Source organism: Anguilla rostrata, chromosome 9, assembly GCF_018555375.3.
Source record: "Anguilla rostrata isolate EN2019 chromosome 9, ASM1855537v3, whole genome shotgun sequence".
In the NCBI taxonomy this organism is placed as follows: Eukaryota; Metazoa; Chordata; class Actinopteri; order Anguilliformes; family Anguillidae; genus Anguilla; species Anguilla rostrata.
The window spans coordinates 20,648,780-20,666,643 of record NC_057941.1 but is presented as its reverse complement, the minus strand read 5'-3'; the positions used below and the strand labels follow the sequence as shown (position 1 = coordinate 20,666,643).

Below are 17,864 nucleotides of genomic sequence, written 5' to 3'. Positions count from 1 at the left end.
CAGCTAACACTCGTTCATTTCTATCAAATTTGAAATATTCAAAAGAATATTTCGTCTCATGATATAGTTGGAATCCGTTTTAATAAAGCGGAAGATATGCGTAATATCTTGCTACGCATTAGCTACAATTCTAGCCAAACTAGTTCGAACAGGCTGTTTGCCAAACATATTTAGTCTATATAGGTATCAACATTCTTTAGTGTTTACCTAAATGACTCACTGGCAAAAATCGAATCCATCACGAAAATAATTAAAACCAATCTCTTTTTGTGTCGTTTGCTTAGACATTTATCAAACAAAATATTGCAGTGAAATACAATTCTGCAAGTTAGCAGAGTAGGCGATTACTATTCGCAAAAGCGATGACTAACAGCCCTCGTCAATGCTTATGCTTGCAATATAACTAGCTAGCTAGCTAGAATATTTTTTAGCGTCCGAATACAGTTCATCTGGATTTATTTTGCTAGGCAAAACAGCTGTACGAACATTTGATTGAATTCTCTGCTGTGAAAATACTTATTTTGCCAACAGATCCACAAGAAACAAAGCAGTGGAAGGATGCGTTATAACGTTAGATTAGATGGCTAACTTTATACGTTTTCAATACATATTTTACTCACCGAGTCAGAGGTTCCCTTTGCAACAATTCATTTCATGTTAGTAGCTCAATTTACAAATTAAAAACGGATCATTCGAACAGCGAAACTTCTTACTCGCCTCCTTGTAACATTTCAATCTCTAAATCACTTCAACAAAGTGCTGCAGGTTTCTATGGTTACAATGTAGCAACACCACGTGTGCCATTTCTGCGGCAAACTGCAGAGACCGCACGGTAGGGGCGTAGTGGTTTCTTCTCATTTGAAGAATGATTCCTGATTCATTGCCATATTTTCAGAGAACATTCAAACTATCATACGTTCTTTTTAAAAAACTTCAATAGTTTGAAAAATGTAGCCGTACACAAAATATCACTGCATAATGTTTTAAAACAGAATGACATACAACTTGAAATGCTTTAATGTTTCATGATTTATTTATTTTGTGCATATACAATTAAAACGCCGTTTATACAGTTGTCCTTAAATAAACTAGCAATCCAAATATCGAGAAACAATTATTCCAGAATTACACAATAACAGGTGTCTGCTTACAAAACTGGAAAATCTGACAATCACCAATTTAAGATGATAAAATAAATTGGGCACCTTAAGATGTACTGTATTTACTGTAAAAATATATTGTATTTGTTTGGGAACAGCAAAGAATGAAACAAGGTACTACTGACCTTACAGAAACGGAACATGCTGATGCATATTGTAAATATGTGGACCATTTGGAAAATATATTAAAAATTGTCGTAATATATTACAATGTCTCAAAGTTGCATTTCCATAAGGAAGAATGTTCTTTGTAAGTGATATTCTTTGCGAACCTTTGCAATAAATCACATACAAATCACGTACAAATATAACATAAATCTCTAAAGTACCATAACAAGTTCAACCATCCAAATCATAGAAATCATATTCACTTGCATGCACCCGCTCATGTGCACGTTCGCATACAGACTTTTTACATTTTGAAAAGATAACATTTACTTTATTCTAAAATCAACACAAACAGCATCCAGCACAATGTGCACCCAGCAAACATTATTATAACTCTGAAGGTGAAACATTACTAAAGAAATTTAAACAGCAATGCTTAGGAATGTAATGATTTGGGACAGTAGCACTTCCAGCTGGAATGGCTGTTTGAACTTGATTTGTCAACATAGGGTTCTTGGAAGAGAACAGGACGTAATACACCACAATTGCATATTCAATGTAGAATTATGAAATGTCATCAAGACTCCTTGAGCCTTCTGTTTGTGAATCCTTGATATATGCAAAGAATGTGAGTGTAACTATTTTTGGTTGTAAAAGTTAAATGATAAAAAATTCCAATAAAGAGAACCCCTAAGCCAATCATATATACAAGTACCGATGATGTGTATTAGGGTGGGGGTACCATTCAAACTTCTGCACTGGGAGGCAAACAGCAGGACACACAGTAATGGTGTAGATGTGCATTCACCTCATAAGGAAGCAGAACCGGACTTGACTGACAAAGTGCATTCGTTAAAGAACATAATGCAAAATTTATGTTATTCAAAGGATATTACAAAGTCTAGAACCTGGCAAGAACCACCTAATGTTGCATTAATCTGCTGATCAAAAAGGAAAGGGCAACATTGACACGATATTAAAAATTAACCCTTCATTTTTTATTCATGTAGACCAGAGGACCCACTGAGACTGTGTATGGTGAAAGAATATGTCAGTCCTGAATGACAGACCTGCTAAAATGAAAATTTGTCCTGACAAACAGACAGTCGAATCTCCTGTAGTTGTCTTGGAGTAAAACTAGCCTTAGACAACCACTGCCTTCTTGGATGACCCCTTCCTCACTGCATTGGGAATGGGTCTTTGTAGGTCGCCGGGGGGGATGAGGATATCCGCTGGTTTGGAGGAAATGGATGGTCTGAGGCTGCTGCCTTGGGTGGTGGCTGAGGGAGGAGGGGGCTGACCCTTGAAGTCTATTGTAGCGTACTCTGTGGTGCTGTCACTTTCAGGATATGGCCTCTGGCCCCCCCTGCTGGATCCCGAGTGCGACTGCAGGACCTGGACCTCCGCATAATGCACCTCCTCCTGTCGCTGCTTTTTCTTGTTCACCACCGAGTAGACTGGCATGTCCGGCACCGCATCGTACAAATGGGCCTCTGGTGGCTGGAAGAGGAAATACAGCGTGAAAACTGGAAAACTCACATATTAGTGGCTTCATGAGTCCCCAAATGGATGGACGCATCGGTTTGTTGTCAGTCACTTAGTTATCAATTTGAATGAATAACTCAACTACTCAGAGCAAATCCTCCTAATTGGTTCATTTATTGGAGTCTGTGATTGACGGCATATGGTACTCCCATTATGGGGTTCATGAAACCGACTCCCATTACTACATATTATCAATGCAGTAATAACAAATAAATACAGTTTAAATAGTAGCTTGTACTAGTAACAACACTTGATAAATTACAGTATTTATTTAAAAGTCATGTCTACAGAGCTGAAAAAACAATCTGATTAGCCTGTTCTCTGCATTAGGGAAGAAGTTATACACAGCGCTTAAGTGAATCAAAGGCAGTCAAGGAACTGAGCATTTAGCACATAAGTTGCCAGTTCAAATCCTAGGAGGGGCACCGCTGGTATATCACTGAATGTACCTAACCTGAGCACGTTCAGGAAAGCAGTGGAAGTGGAAATAAATTACCAAAGAAAATTCAAGTGGTGCAGTTCAATCAAAATAAGCATGACAGCTAAGCAAATTAATAAGGCAATGTTGTATTTTTTCTTAACCTTAAGGGTGGAGGTAGATTTAGCTTGTGAGACAAGCTGTGTTTTATCACGCTTTAACCAATTTATCCATGCCTGTCTCTGCCTGTGTAAATATCGGTTTCCGTGCAGATGTAAAGAGAGTTTGACACCCGTGCAGCATTTCTCTGTAATGAATGTGGAAGCAACAGGTGAGAGGCCAGTGAACATGCACTGTTGTGTCATACCTGATGGGGCGGGCGAGCTGGTGCATCTGAAAGAACAAACATACAGAACACACTGAATCCCTGTACTGGAACAACACCAAATCAGCCAGGCTGTTGTAACATGCTACTTTTAAAAAGACTGCTTTAAGTCCAGCTACAGTGAAATAGGACACAAAATCCGAAAGATTATTTTTAGAAATATTTTTTTCAGATTTCCACTGGTTTGTGTAGTAGTTCACCCTAAGGGTAGTGCATTGGAACTAAGTTTGACTAAGTACCTGTCAGTCTCTTTGTGAATACCGCATGTAAATGAATGCCCTGTCTCAGGTGAAATTTTCAGGAAGGCGAGAAAGTTCATGCAGTGTAGTGACAGATAAACACCTGTTCAACTTGCTTCTACATCTGATAAATTAACACCATGGGATGGCAAAGACTTTGATGGCTATGCACGTCAGTGTTACTGAATGACAAGGGGAATTTTGTGGAGAGTTTAATCAAAGTGGCTATAATTTACAATGTCCAGATGTCTCCTGAACTTGCAGCCATGTAAAAATCCACTTCCAGTCTTGCTGCCTTGTAAAGTGAAGTAAAGGGAATCAATTATTATTATTTTTTTAAATTTGCATTATGGTCCAAAATAGGAAGATTATCTGATTTTGTCAGTTAAAAAATCTGTAACAAGATGTCTAAGGAATGTTTTTTAATGCCCAAAAAGAACTCAAACAAATGAGGTAAATGTGGAATGCAAAATCTTTGTGCAATACCCAACTATGCCACAAAACTGAAATATTCAATGACAACCAGTCACACACACACACACATACACACACACAGAGACATATATGTTCTTAAATCATGTAGAGTATTCTATAGTCTTCCTCTCATAAGCTCTGATCAAATGCAGATGTCACCATTGTGCCATTTCTATGATAAGCTCCTGACCTCTCCCCCAGGCCCTTCTGCTTCCATAGCAACATTAGACATTCCATTCACAGATGTGTGCAAGAAAGGACAGGGAATGCTGGGAGTTGATCAAAACTACAAGGGCTGCAGCAGAGTACCCACTCAACAGGTGAGACAAACCATATACTGTAGCTCTCACAGGCAAATACAGAAGTCCCAGAATTCCTTGGCAAATCGAACCACATTTTCTATGGAAGCCCACTAAGGTTCAAGAGCACCAAGGACTGTTCTGTGAAATATGTTCTCCATAGCACATCTCAAATGACCCTTTGGCAAGGTGGACCTGTAAGAGGTTCTTATTCTCAGTGGGTTCAAAAAGACATTCCGTCTACCGTAATAATCAGGGAATGCTGATCATGAATTAAAAAATAATATCAAATTGTGTCTACCTTCTCTCAAAATGCAGTTTGTTACTTTCCTTTGGGGGTGAAGCAAATATCTCATCTGTTCATTTGGTTTGGATATCTTTGCCTTTCCTGGGGGCAACCATTTAACGACCAAATCTAATTGAAACCTCTTAAAACAATTTATAACTTAAAATTTCTAGAAGACGAACAGTTGGTATTTTAAAATGAAACTCCAAGAAAAGTTATATTGCCACATCAAGTACATGGTCAAAGTCCTTTTAAGACTGATTAGTAAGGCCGACATAAGACCAGGGTGTCCAACCAAAGCCTATCCCTGAATAAGGCTTTCACAACAGAACAATTCCAAGCGAATTGTAATGTAAACAAATTGTCTTCAGTTAATTCTGCATAAAACTATTTAGACGAATACTAATAATCAGAATGCAGAAAGTAGTTACAGTGTTTACAACAGTGACTGCATCTATACACTTACCCTTCGCCCTCCTGCTTTTGCTTGAAAATTTCCGAGGGTTGAGACCCCACCTGAAGGAGAAATTATTTTTCTGTTATTATTGTTGAAGACTTCTGTACACATTTATATAAACAAGGACATTCAGCTGTATTCATTTTTGTTTCCCAAACCAGTGTATGCTAGCTCTGAAATGGCAATATTACATATGCATGATGTGTGTTTACACTGGTCGCCATGAGACACCCAGAACTTTTCATGACTGTAGTATCTGTACACAACTTCACAGCTCCTTCTCCAGGTAAATGCCATGGTGTTGTTGCACACTCTTTTAAGCCTCAAGGTCTCTGTTACTCTCCATCAACATTCGACTTGTGTTTTAATAGACAATAAACTAACAGAGGAGGGCTGGAAAATGCAAATGTGTTGCTTCAGGAAATAACAATGAGATGTGAGCATTCTATATTCTACTGTCTGTACTCTCATGCATGGTTGAATCTTGGGTTTCCCCCACACCTGTTTCACTTAATTTCCCTTCCAAGCCAGACTATCACAATACTCTACTATACAACGGGACACAAGTGCTTTATATGCAAGCTTAAGGACAATTCCAAATTCTCTTTTCCTTTGAATTAATGTGTGATCTCATGCATGGTCAATCCTGTGTGGTTCAGTTTCATATCCCCACAATGTATGTTATTCATTTCCCGATCACTTCTGTGTTGCTTCTTGAAACTGCAAATTACTTTTTATTTTTATTTATTTATTTATTTTACATTTGCCTTTGAGGGATACAGCATTATACCACTAGCCTAACTACATATACAATATGAACTGTTGTCGTAGCAGCAGCAGAAATTGTAACGGGGAAAAACAAATGGGATATGTTCCGTCACGTGACAGACACTGGCTCTCACATCTTAGGCTACCGGTAACCACGCTATTGCGGTGTTATAAATGACACGTTATCGCATTTAAATTCCCACTTTAGCTTTAACGCGTACAACCAACAATATCACGCCAGTAACATTTCTTTCGACGAATAGCTTAACATCATTGTCGCAGCATTATTTTCTTAGCTTTAGCGTGTAATGCGAATAGCCTATACTGCTACTTCTAAGTTCAAGGTAAAACTTGAGTCTGGAAAAGGCACGTAAGCCTATCAGTGAGGCTCCTTTTTTCATTTAAATATAGGCTACAGCAAGCTAGTACTTAAAATAAATGTCACTTACTTATCGATAGCTTTAGTAAGGTTGTTTCCCATGGCGATGCATTTTTGTGAGGCGCGCACTCGCTTCGGACGGTATTTGCTTTCTGGTGTCTTATTTCCTTGTTCATGGACTAGGAACAGCCCTTCAGGTGCGGAGGGGGCACACCGTAGGCTATTTTCCGTGAGAGAAACGCTCCCCACGGTTGAAGTTAAACAATATTGCGTCTTTGTCCGACCTTGAATTCATAAATGTTTAACTGTCAGTGGACACTGAAAAAACCCCCTTTTATTTTTAGAGCTTGGGGCAAAGCCAAGTTTCACTTGATAGTAGATACAACAGAAGAGGGGGAAACAAAATAGGAAGTGTCTGAGAACATACATTGTCAATAGCTTTTTTAAATACTTATTTTCATTTTCGTCAGCGTAATAGGTTACTAACTAAAGAATATGTTACTTATATAGGTTTACTTATTTTTAATCAGTCTGAATTCAGAGCTTAAATTTTGTACTGTCATACTACTACTGTTTTGATTTGTTTTCCACCACCCTTCATTAATTCCTCTTAAGTTTAGATCTTTTGCACACGGCTGACCCCCAAATCTGTACATTTGGAATTAAACACAGGAGGGAGGTAGGCCTATTGACAATTGGAATCTTGCGCCGTTTTTATACGAACGTGTTTTATTTAAATCTGTTTTTAAAGACCAAAATAGCCAGTTCAGGCGACCTACTAGGCAGCATTAATACTGTGATACTTACACTGTAGCATATATGCACGCATATTGAAAAACAATAATACAGATTACTTGGAGCAAAATTTTTACATATAAATGTAGCGAATCAAGAATATATATGTAAACATTTTTGCATTAATTTTAATGTTAGTTATGATAGCAGTGCTTCAGCCTATGCAATGACAACATTTACATTGTTACATAATGTCAATTTATGAATGCGTATTGCTGTTTATCTTATACAGTGTATACTAATCTGTACATCACTGTGCATAAGAGCACATGTTGAATGAATAAATCTAAATGTAAATAAAAGTGGAAAACGTCCATTAAAAATCTATTTAGTGCAAATAGAAGGTGTGTTCTAATGAGAAAAGTACCAATGAAGCTAAACAAATAAATCTAAATGTCAATAAAAGAGAAAAAGGCATTTAAAAATAATTTAGTGCTAGGGAAAGACCATTCAAATGTGAAAATGACTAATGACTTCAAAAAATATTAATAAAATAATAATAATACAGATGCAGCAAATCATCTAGAGCAGTAAATTAGATCTGTGGCACAATTACAGCAACTGCAAGAGAGCAAAAGGTGAAAACTGGAGTGTAGTACTGCAACGCAACCTTCATGTATATGTTTGTGTTTTATGTATACCTACTGAGGCCCAGAAGCCTATGACTAAGAGTAAATAAATTAACAGTGAGCGTTCTCCATTCTGTGAATTGACTTGCAGAGTGTATTTTCTGTGGACAGAGTGCATACGGTATGTTACCTGTGCAAAAGTCAAGTAGTGTGGTTTCTTTACATGACAAAATATTTATTGGCACATTGTTCATACACAGTTCCCAGAGGGCGCAGTAATAATGACTGGTTTGCGGTTTGATTTCAATATAATAATTCCTTCTGTGGGGTTCAATACCAAAACCTTCTGTATTGAAGCCCAAGTACGCTCCAAATAACTATTATTTAGGAACTAGGGCCAATGTGTACTTTAAAAAACAAATTGACAAAAAACCCCCCAATTGCATCACTCCAGTCTCTAAATCTCAGCAATAATGCAAAGCCTGGTGTTTATGACTCGCTGTCCCCACCGTGCTCCTCAGGAGCTTTTGGCTCCTTTCTTGTCCACGTTGATCTTCAGCTGGTTGATGGCGGGCTCCAGGTCGTCGCTCTTGCGCGGGGCCTGTATGCGGAGGATGCTGTCGTGCGAGAGGGTGACCTGCACCAGGAGCGGGTCCACGCCCAGCGGGAGGATGTAGGTGCGCGTGAACTCCCGGCTGACGAAGCCGTGCTGGTCGATCCGCTGGGCGTGTCGCCCGCTCACCTCCAGCAGGTTGTCCACGGTGCGCACGCTCAGCTCGTCCGGCATGAACTGGCAGACGTCCAGCTGGACGCGGTACCAGTCGTCCTCGTTGTCCACCTGCGAGAAGCCCCTCTCCAGCTGCTTGTTGATGCGCGGGCGGATGTAGTAGCCGTGGAATAGCGTGGGCGCAAGGATGTCCTGGGGGGAGAGGGCTGGGAAGTGGAAGAAAGATGGAAAAGATTCAGATCAGTAGAAGTTTAATGACAACTTGCATTTTATAATATCCTCCCTAACCCAAGAAAAGCATCATATTAGTCATAGAATATTACATACAGAAATACAAACTTTTAATTAAGAATAAGTGCAAAGTAAACTACTAACCACTTTTCAAGCCTCAGGGAAACAAATGTTTAATTTTCTTAGCTATTTATCAATTTCTTACAAGATTAGCTAGGAAATGGATGAAATATACCTCAATGAGTTTACTTTTGTTTGTTATTATGCTGTAATAGAAGGGAACGTTTTCCACATACCCTGTGCTATTTCCTTTTATGATTTGTGTGTGATTACACTAGACTGGAGTAGATATGTATGTAACACGTGCCCAGTTACACAACACGCTACTTGGGATTACTCCCCCAATGTTGTTGGAATCATCACTCTAGATCAATTACAGGCGTCTTTGCTTTAGAGTTATGGCTGGTGATTTACCCATGCAACAGTGGGGCAGCCAAGGCTTTTAATGGACAGCTTGATTTCAATCCATCTCTGACAGGGTGTTTGGTTTATTTTTGAACAGGGACTTTCTTACAGTTATGGTATCCAAATGAATACCCCCTGCGGCTTCGTGTAGCACTGAAATTCGATTTTGTGCTGTGTCACTCATAGGACTATGAAAGCAAACCCGGCTGTTCAGCTGTTTGGCTTTTTTAAAACCTCTGCAGAGACATTCTTTCTAGTCTGATGTATTGTATTAAATGTTATATATATATAAATATCTATATATATGTATATATATAATATAAAATATTATTAGGTATGATCTGACTGTAATGGAAAAGTAATGCAATGCCAGCTAACTATATCAGGCGACAGTGGTTTTAAAATTCCAAAACCTGACAGTCATTGCAGAACTGGTCTCTGGAATGAAGCCCTCAGCCTTTGACTGTTCTTTGTCCTCTGTCCCGTTTTGAAACTTGAGAACACAAGGAGAAATGCGTAGCTTACTCAAATATATCATCGGTCGTTAGCGGTCAAATGATAACAGGCAGACGTATTAATGGCATTTTACAATGTTCAGCCATCTTTGGACGATGCATTTTGTTCTAAGTGCAAGTGCATGGCCTTGACAAGTCCTGTTCATCCTTATTCATTTTCTATTTTTCTGCTGAGCATCTTTGAGACAGTGCCTCTGTAAAAAGTTCTATAGGAAAAAAATGAAATTTAATTAAATCATCGTCACCAAATCAACAAAGAAACAAACAAAAAGTGTGTTTTGATGGGTTACACATCCAACACATCACAAACATGCCCTCAGTCCGGTCTTGTTTTTAGGCAGCAGCCGATGGTGTTGGTGCAGCTTTCCTCACCGGGACTGGAGAGTCTCCCTTACCTTCTGCAAAGTTCTGGTCGTAGATGCGGCAGGGGGTGCTCATCTCATAGTCCATGCTCATTGGGTAGGCGTGGGGAATGGTGCGCTCTGCCATGCTGACCCAGGGAGTCCCGAGAGATGAAGAGGGGAGACAGTGTCCAGGGGTGGGGGCCGGGAAGGAGCTGGACTGGAGAGACGGAGGTCTGCTGCTCTGCAGAGAGATCCAGAGAGCTGCTGGAGCAATGGCAGGGAGAGAAAGAAGGAGGGAGCGAAAGAGAGGGGAAAGAGAGAGTGCGTGCTCGTGTCTCTGTGCTGAGAGTGATAACCCCGGTCCAGAAATAGCTCACGGCGCACACTCCAGTGCGGAGCCTCCCCACCCCCACCCCCACATGTACACATGAAGAGATACCCCGCTGAGGGGGCTGAGGAACGTCGGGGCTAATGAGGGTAATGTGTCCCAGGGGCTCGGCGGTCACACGGCCTGCTCTCTCACACAGGAAGCCCGGCGCCCAGCAGCTGACGGTGTGCCATAGCGAAGGTGGGCACGTCAGAATCTACAGCAGAGCGAGACACACTAAAGAGGCTGCAGCATGTACAGTATGTGCATGTGTGTGCGCGTGTGTGAGCGTGTGCTGTGGTCTCTTCGGTACTGGAATAGCATTTAAAGAGTTCAGTTACAATTGCTTCTACCGTCTGAACCTACTGAATGCAGAAAGTAAACAGAGGGCAATTAGGGACATATTCCTGTTTCTTCCTATTTCCTGTTTATGTCACTGAGACACTGAGACTAGCCCCTCTGCCATGTTCCAGTGAGCCATACTGTATGACTCAGGACATTGTACACAAATTCCACCGCTGACCCCTCTACCCCTGCCTTTTACAGATCACATGATTTCAGTTTCAATTCCACTTAAAACCCACCTTTCCCTTGTGCTGGTGTGGACCAAACATCTCCTTTTTGCATTAAATCATTTCCCTACAAAACCCCCAAAATTGTAACCAGACATACAGAATTCTGTCTGCTCAGTTTGCATAATTTCAAAGCACACAGGATGATTCCATTTTCCAAAAAAATATCAGGGAAATCATTTATGAGCTATATATTAAATGATAGTCAACCATCAATTAGATTGACCATCAATGATAATAATAAAACAGTGATAAAACAAGACAAATGAGTGAAAGAGGTCATCTGCACCTTTCAGTGACACTGTTTGCCTGTTCAGGTGGGTCACATTTAAACTGGCCATAAGCCAGACTACAGCTAGGGCAACAGTGTAGTATAATGAGTAAGGAACTGGTCTTGTAGTCATAAGATCACTGCCATTTTACCCTTGAGCAAGTTACCTAACCAGTATATATCCAGCTGTATAAACGGATGCAATGTAAATGCTATGTAAAGGCTGTGTAAGTCGCTCTGGATAAGAGCGTCTGCTAAATGTCGGTAATGTAATGTACAGCTAAAGAAGTGACTCATAGACAAGGCATCCAGCAGAGGAACAGAGGAACCCCCCACCCGCCATGAATTGTGGGATGCTTGCACTGTGATGCAGGTGTCCCTGAAACAGGACTTTTTATGGGGATTGATTCTGCAAAGAGCTCAGTCCCTGGCAATGCCCAGTGGACAACCCCCACACCCCGCATTTCATCCCAGCATGGCTACAAGCCCACAGTCCCTGCAGACAAAGCTTGGGGGAGTGAGACGACCGGAGAGGGTGGGTGGCACATTGGAGAGGGAGTGACATAAATGCCTTGGCACAGGGGTCAGCCAGAGTTCTAGGCCAAGTTTCAGGAGTGGATGCCAAATTCAAGAACTGAGAGCCTGCAGCTTTGATACGGGCTTGTCCCGTTCCACAGACTCAAATAAAAAACAGGTTTCCAGTGGCGAGAAGAGTCTAATCAGCACTATTCAAACCCCTGAAAATAATTCAGAGGTCTCTGACTCGATGACATCATACCACCAGCTTACACACATACACAGGAGCAAAAAGAGAGCAGGGGGAAGGGGGAGTGGGGGGAGAGGGAGGGAGGGACAAAAGGATGGCGAGAGACTGAAAAAAACTGTTTACATCACTGTTCCAGAAAGATCAGTAGGAGCGTGTCTGGTTGGCGCAGACTGACAGAGAGGTGGGTATATAACAGAGAACTCGGTGGACAGGCGGTACTCTCCCCCCGCAGGGCAACAGTGCAGCCTCCGGTCCTCCATTTGGGTCAGCCGCCATGGACATCGCCATCCAGCACCCCTGGTTCCGCCGCTCCATGTTTCCCTCGTACTTCACCCCCCGGATCTTCGACCAGCACTTTGGGGAGCCCATATCGGACACCGAGCTGTACGCACCCTTTCCCTCCTTCTACTACCCCCGGCTGCCCCTCCCCCGCCTGCCCAGCTGGGTGGAGAGCGGGCACTCAGAGGTGAGGAACAGACACGCATGTGCACATGCACACGCACGCACAGGCACTAACTCCTTCCATGTTGCCATGTTCTAATAGAACAGGACAAGAAAAGGTTGTGTCTTTTGTGTGGCCATTGTTTTGGTGTGACAAATTTAGATTACCATGTGATTTAGGGGCTGCAAAGGCTTAGATTAGGCTCCCCCATACAGACTGCAATGCTGTCATTGGTCACTAATAGCATGGTATGGTACTGTAACCATGGTATCAGGGTAGGCAAAGCTGCACTCCCATAGTGAACCCATGATCATCATGGCTCAACATCAGTCATGCTAAACTGGAGAAAGTAATTAGCATTATCCTTACATTCACACCTATTGTCTTTCTTTTCCTGAAAAATGTAACACTTACAGATGTCCTATCAATGCTAGAAGGCCATTCTGTGTTTTAGAGCTAACAGGCTTCCAGGATTTTTAAAATTCTTTGTTCAAAGTCACACTGAGTGACTGACACAAAGCAAGGTGCAGCTGTTTCAATTATTTAAACTCTGGACACAGTAATCCCTGGTTATTTTTAACTTGTGCTGTTACTGATACTACTAATGTCACTAGCGACTCACCCTGCAACATGATGCAATGAGAAAAATATTCAAGAGAAGGCTCACCAGAACACCCGGTTTGGGCGTCCGGTTAAAGCACAAGCGCTCAGGATGGTGAGTCTGGATCGAATCCTGTGGTTGCCAGTTCTATGTTCTATGGTTGCCCCAGCTGTCTATGTGCCCCAGGGATGTAGAGTAAGAGTCTGCCAGACCTAGTCAGCAGCAAGTATGGTGCTTTTGCCAGCCGTGTAAGTCCTGCAGTTTTGCGGCTGGTGAAGGAGTGCAGAGAAGGGATGACTGGCTTTACTTGTTTTGCAGGACGGGGGGGGGGGTGCTCCAACCTTAAATTTGGCCTTCACAAATTATGGGATAAAATTCATTTAGATTAAAATGTATGAATCTCCTATTAGGGATAGCAGAAACTGTACAGAAATCCACACCAGAGTCATTTTACCATTTAGTATGCACATTTTGCTAAATGCTCATTAAAGTGACACTAGCTGTTTGCCATCTAATAAATCACATTTTTATGAATGTCACGGATGTTACACTGACTCTTATAAAGCCCATGCATTTGTTACAATCAGTTAATTAAAACAGCATTTATGAACCACAACCCTCTTTTCTAGCATTATCCTTACACTTAAGATACTAAATAGGTTGTCAGATTAGTTGAATATGTTTCTCAGGACAGTTGACAATGTTTACAGTACAGCTGACTATAGTGCTTCCTGCAACACTGGCTCTTTTACTTATCCTTTCCCGTAGTACTGCTGCCCTTACTTAACCTGTCTGAATTAGCTGCCTTGCTTCGTTTGTGAGTCAAACTGGATAAGGCTGCCCGCTGAAGGAACACAATGTGATGGTGTGAGGCAGAAGTGCAGTCAGCGAGACAGGCTGTTTATAGAAAAGGATGAATAACACCACTCCGCGTCAGGTCTGACAGCAGGCACAAACAAGCTGCCGTGCGATTGTGACTGCCCCGTAGCTCATCCTGCTAAAACACTGGCTTTCAGAGTTTTATGTGCCCCGTGGCCTCCTCCTCGCGTCTCATCACGCATGACTGACTTCTCCAGTGCCCTGCTGCTGGAAGCCTGCTGCCTCTCTCTGCCAGCAACGCATGAGCTGCAGTCCCTCCAGGGTAGGCCCTCCAGGGGCACGGAGAACAGGGCAGTCCATGTTGGTGTCGTTGAAACCATATATGGTCGCATACTGGATCCACTCACTGGGATAGGCTTCTGGATAATTCTGGAATGAGTCAATGCCCGCAATCAGGCGGATTTCTTAAAAATAACCTGCCTTTCGACCACTATGCTTGTTGTCACTTTTAGACAACGGGAAAAGCTTTGACCTCTCTGACCCGGTCCCTCTTGTTTGTGCTCTGTTAGATGCGGATGGATAAGGATCAGTACACCATCAACCTGGATGTCAAACATTTTTCCCCTGAGGAGCTGACGGTCAAGATCAACGGGGAGTTCATTGAGATTCATGGAAAGCACGAGGACCGCCAGGTAAGCACTCCCATTCCCACGTCAATCACTTAATCTGTGAATCATCATTCAACCAAATTCATTTTTCTCGTTCTTAATAAAACCATTTTCTTAGAGTGCTTCATGGATTATGTCAGCAAATAGCAATTCACAGTTCTATACAACATGAAGATGGCTAGGTAGAACAGAAAACAATCATGTATATCCTCAAATTGATTAATTAGAGGCAATCTCATATTTTTGTTTTACGGTACTGTATTATATTTAAATTTAATATGAAATACTGGATGATGATTAATGACATCACACCCCTGGCCATGACATTGTTTTGTATTGCATGTGTGTAAGGTTTATGTATGCAGCTCATTTTTGGCAAAAAAAAATGCTAGAGAGTACCCTACCCTAAGGTCTGAAGATCCTGCTCTCAATCACTGTGAAATGCTGATGCAAGGTGCCAGCGGAGTGCGGAGCAGGTCAGTGGCGATGCAAGGCTCAGTAGAGCACCCTGTTGTGATGTTCTCTGGTCTTCGCAGGATACCCACGGCTTTGTGTCTCGGGAGTTCCTCAGGAAGTACAAGCTGCCAGCAGGGGTGGATCCGGGCACGGTCACTTCCTCCCTGTCCTCTGACAGCATGCTGACCGTCATCGCGCCTCACAAGCTGGCGAACGTCCCAGAACGCATCATCCCTATCACCCGCGACAACAAGCCTGCTGTATCAGCAGCCCAGAAAGAGTAGCGCTACTGGCCCCGCCCCTAACCTAACCCCCAACAACATACATGCTGGCACCTGGCAACCCTGGCCCTTATACCGCTGTCCCTGTCCCCACAACCCGTCTTCACTCTCACATCGAACATAATTGTCAGTACCCGGAAACCAGTGATATTTTCAGCAGACATGGTGTCATTAAATGTTTCACAGAGATTGAGATAGGATAAGATGAAGTTCAGAGGTCAGGTCTGTTTGACTAACTTGGAACTTCAAGTCCTTTCATGTCCTTATCATACTGGCACAAATATCCCCTTTACAGCTTCCTGTGGAACGCAGCCCAGCACAGACTCATTGACACCATCTAATCAAATTTTCCAGTCTAACTCAACCTGGTGTGTCCTACGGCAATGTGAGGAATTTGACCACGTAAGGCAACCACAATCAGCTCTTTGTCCAGGAACTGACCCTGAGAGCCGAAGCTGAGCTGTTGCACATTGAAACCTATGAAAAGGTTCTCTGTGTGAACCCATCCCTGTCAAGCCAAGAAAGGTTTTTAGACAAGAGACACAAGACAAGAATACATGATCTTACAGAAATAAAATATACTGCAATACATTGTAAATACACTGCACAGTGAAAAAAAGTTTTGAATACTCAAACTTTCAAGGAAACGTGCTTCACTAATTATTTTTTTATTTATTTATTTTTTAGCTTAACTAAGATTCTAAAATTTTGAGTCCAAGTAATGCAACTAACATTCATCAGCTCAGAAAACTTGCATTTCATTGTTAGAAAAACTCAATTTTAAGTTTTTCTAACAATGAAATTAAAGTTTTCCGAACAAAACAACTATTGAATTTTAGTTAGCATAACAACTTTAAAATCTAAGCTAAGCAAGTTGACTTGAAATATTGAGTATTCTGAACTTTTTTTGCAGTGCATGCGGGCTTGTTGGGTAATATAATGCGGAGGTAACTGCAATATTTGCCCATGTATTATTAAATGTTGCATCTTTTCTGATCTTGATCCTATATTGTATTTCTGTATATTACAGTACATTCCATTTCTGTAAGAACTGACTTTCTCATGGTTCCACATCTAATAACGGAGCTATAAATACCAGCTCCCTTTCATCTTTGTCTGTAGTATGAACACTGTATTTGGAACAACACGTTTGCATTGCAAATGACTGTGGATAAGCGACTGAAGGGCAGTAATGCAAATTACAATAACGTAAACACAGCAGGAGACAGACGAGAGACTTGTTTTGCAGGTTTAAATCCTAATGTTGACTTGGAGGTGTCTATGAAACTATTTTTGTGCACATATGATTGCGTCAACAATTCAGATATTTTGAAATATATGCTGCATATTCGCACAGTTTATGCAAAAAAAAAATGTGTACAAAATGAATTACTAGCATTATGTATTTCGCATATAACCACATATATTCATGTAGAGTATCCTACTTTTTCATGCCCATTCACCTGCATCAAACACAATACCTCATACCATATTAATTGAATGTGTGCGTAAACTGGTGCAAAATAAGAGATAAAATGGAGGTTGCACAGTCAACAATATATGCCATCCAGGGCAAGGGAAAGAATTTGAAAAACCCATTCAAAGATTTTATCAACCAATTTTTGACAGAGACCTGTAATCACAAATCATTCATGTGGAGAAAAAAAATACAATATATATATCCCTGTCAGTCACACGTGAAAATGGTTCCATGTGTAGAAATAGCATTAATTGCACTCTAAGTGGACTCTAGAGAGGTTAATATTTCTGTGGAACAAGGGCAAGTCCTTAAACATCTATTCAACACACACACACTAGGCCAGGGGCAAAAGGATAAACAGTCTGCTGACTGTTTTGCCATGTAGTTCCAGCTCTAAGTAGCGCAAGTGTTGTTTATGACTACTTCCAAGAGCCAATGATTTGATTGCACTGCATATGAAGGCCACAATTCAACACCCTTCCAAACAAACCTTAACACTATGACTACCCCACCTCCACCCACCCCCTCCCCACCCCACCCATCCACAAACAAGAAAAACAGAGGAGAGATGTTTGCAGTGGCCAAAAACCATTTTTCCAGTTCCTAGCTTCTGTGTTTGTGCTGTTACTCATCACTTTATAATCATACATTCCTGACAAGCAGTAGCAGTAAGAGCTGTATTAACACAATGCTTTACTAAATTTGTAATGATGATGATATTAATGAATAAATAAAAAACAATGAGATGATCCACTAATAGGACAGCTGTGTCTTTTTCAGTGTGTTTTGTCTTTTTGGAAAAGTAATTCTCATTTAAAAAAAAGGATTGTGGTGAAAAGTTTCTTCCAGTGAAGAAATCGCATTTACAATCGCAATGCAGAGAAGAGTTAAAAAACTGTTTATGAACATGATTCATTGTGTACATCCAGAAAACACAAAAGCAAAAGCAATCAATGAGAAAACCTATTGAAAATACT

At 41.2% G+C, this 17,864-nt stretch overlaps 4 protein-coding genes across 5 annotated transcripts in view; 1 reads left to right on the top strand and 3 right to left on the bottom strand.

Annotated features, from left to right (window-relative positions):
* dixdc1b (DIX domain containing 1b) overlaps positions 1-776 on the bottom strand; it is a 36,849-nt gene extending 36,073 nt beyond the window's left edge. For both annotated transcript variants that reach the window (XM_064351012.1, XM_064351014.1), the window contains exon 1: positions 621-776. The gene's annotated coding sequence lies outside the window, so the exon portion shown is untranslated. The remainder of the gene's footprint in view (positions 1-620) is intronic.
* Positions 777-1,011: 235 nt separating this feature from the next.
* zgc:193711 (uncharacterized protein LOC569781 homolog) lies at positions 1,012-6,756 on the bottom strand. Its single transcript, XM_064351006.1, has 4 exons — positions 6,589-6,756; positions 5,381-5,430; positions 3,599-3,624; positions 1,012-2,768 (listed from the first exon to the last, which is right to left on the bottom strand). Exons 1-4 carry the CDS (start codon positions 6,618-6,620, stop codon positions 2,412-2,414), a joined length of 465 nt encoding a protein of 154 aa, XP_064207076.1. The 5' UTR covers positions 6,621-6,756; the 3' UTR covers positions 1,012-2,411.
* A 1,340-nt stretch (positions 6,757-8,096) lies between these two features.
* hspb2 (heat shock protein, alpha-crystallin-related, b2) lies at positions 8,097-10,581 on the bottom strand. Its single transcript, XM_064351005.1, has 2 exons — positions 10,216-10,581; positions 8,097-8,815 (listed from the first exon to the last, which is right to left on the bottom strand). Exons 1-2 carry the CDS (start codon positions 10,307-10,309, stop codon positions 8,400-8,402), a joined length of 510 nt encoding a protein of 169 aa, XP_064207075.1. The 5' UTR covers positions 10,310-10,581; the 3' UTR covers positions 8,097-8,399.
* A 1,687-nt stretch (positions 10,582-12,268) lies between these two features.
* On the top strand, positions 12,269-17,644 carry cryabb (crystallin, alpha B, b). The gene is made up of 3 exons (XM_064350996.1): positions 12,269-12,606; positions 14,572-14,694; positions 15,207-17,644. Exons 1-3 carry the CDS (start codon positions 12,415-12,417, stop codon positions 15,408-15,410), a joined length of 519 nt encoding a protein of 172 aa, XP_064207066.1. The 5' UTR covers positions 12,269-12,414; the 3' UTR covers positions 15,411-17,644.
* Positions 17,645-17,864: the final 220 nt, after the last annotated feature.

Excerpts from the sequence above, each read along its gene's own strand:
- hspb2 (XM_064351005.1), bottom strand. The coding sequence starts at position 10,309 with ATGGCAGAGCGCACCATTCCCCACGCCTACCCAATGAGCATGGACTAT. Across the intron at positions 8,816-10,215 it reads CGACCAGAACTTTGCAGAAG|CCCTCTCCCCCCAGGACATC; the intron begins GTAAGGGAGACT and ends TCCACTTCCCAG.
- zgc:193711 (XM_064351006.1), bottom strand. The coding sequence starts at position 6,620 with ATGGGAAACAACCTTACTAAAGCTATCGATAA. Across the intron at positions 3,625-5,380 it reads CAAAAGCAGGAGGGCGAAGG|ATGCACCAGCTCGCCCGCCC; the intron begins GTAAGTGTATAG and ends TTGTTCTTTCAG. Across the intron at positions 2,769-3,598 it reads CAGCTCGCCCGCCCCATCAG|CCACCAGAGGCCCATTTGTA; the intron begins GTATGACACAAC and ends TTCCTCTTCCAG.
- cryabb (XM_064350996.1), top strand. The coding sequence starts at position 12,415 with ATGGACATCGCCATCCAGCACCCCTGGTTCCGCCGCTCCATGTTTCCC. Across the intron at positions 12,607-14,571 it reads TGGAGAGCGGGCACTCAGAG|ATGCGGATGGATAAGGATCA; the intron begins GTGAGGAACAGA and ends GTGCTCTGTTAG. Across the intron at positions 14,695-15,206 it reads GAAAGCACGAGGACCGCCAG|GATACCCACGGCTTTGTGTC; the intron begins GTAAGCACTCCC and ends TGGTCTTCGCAG.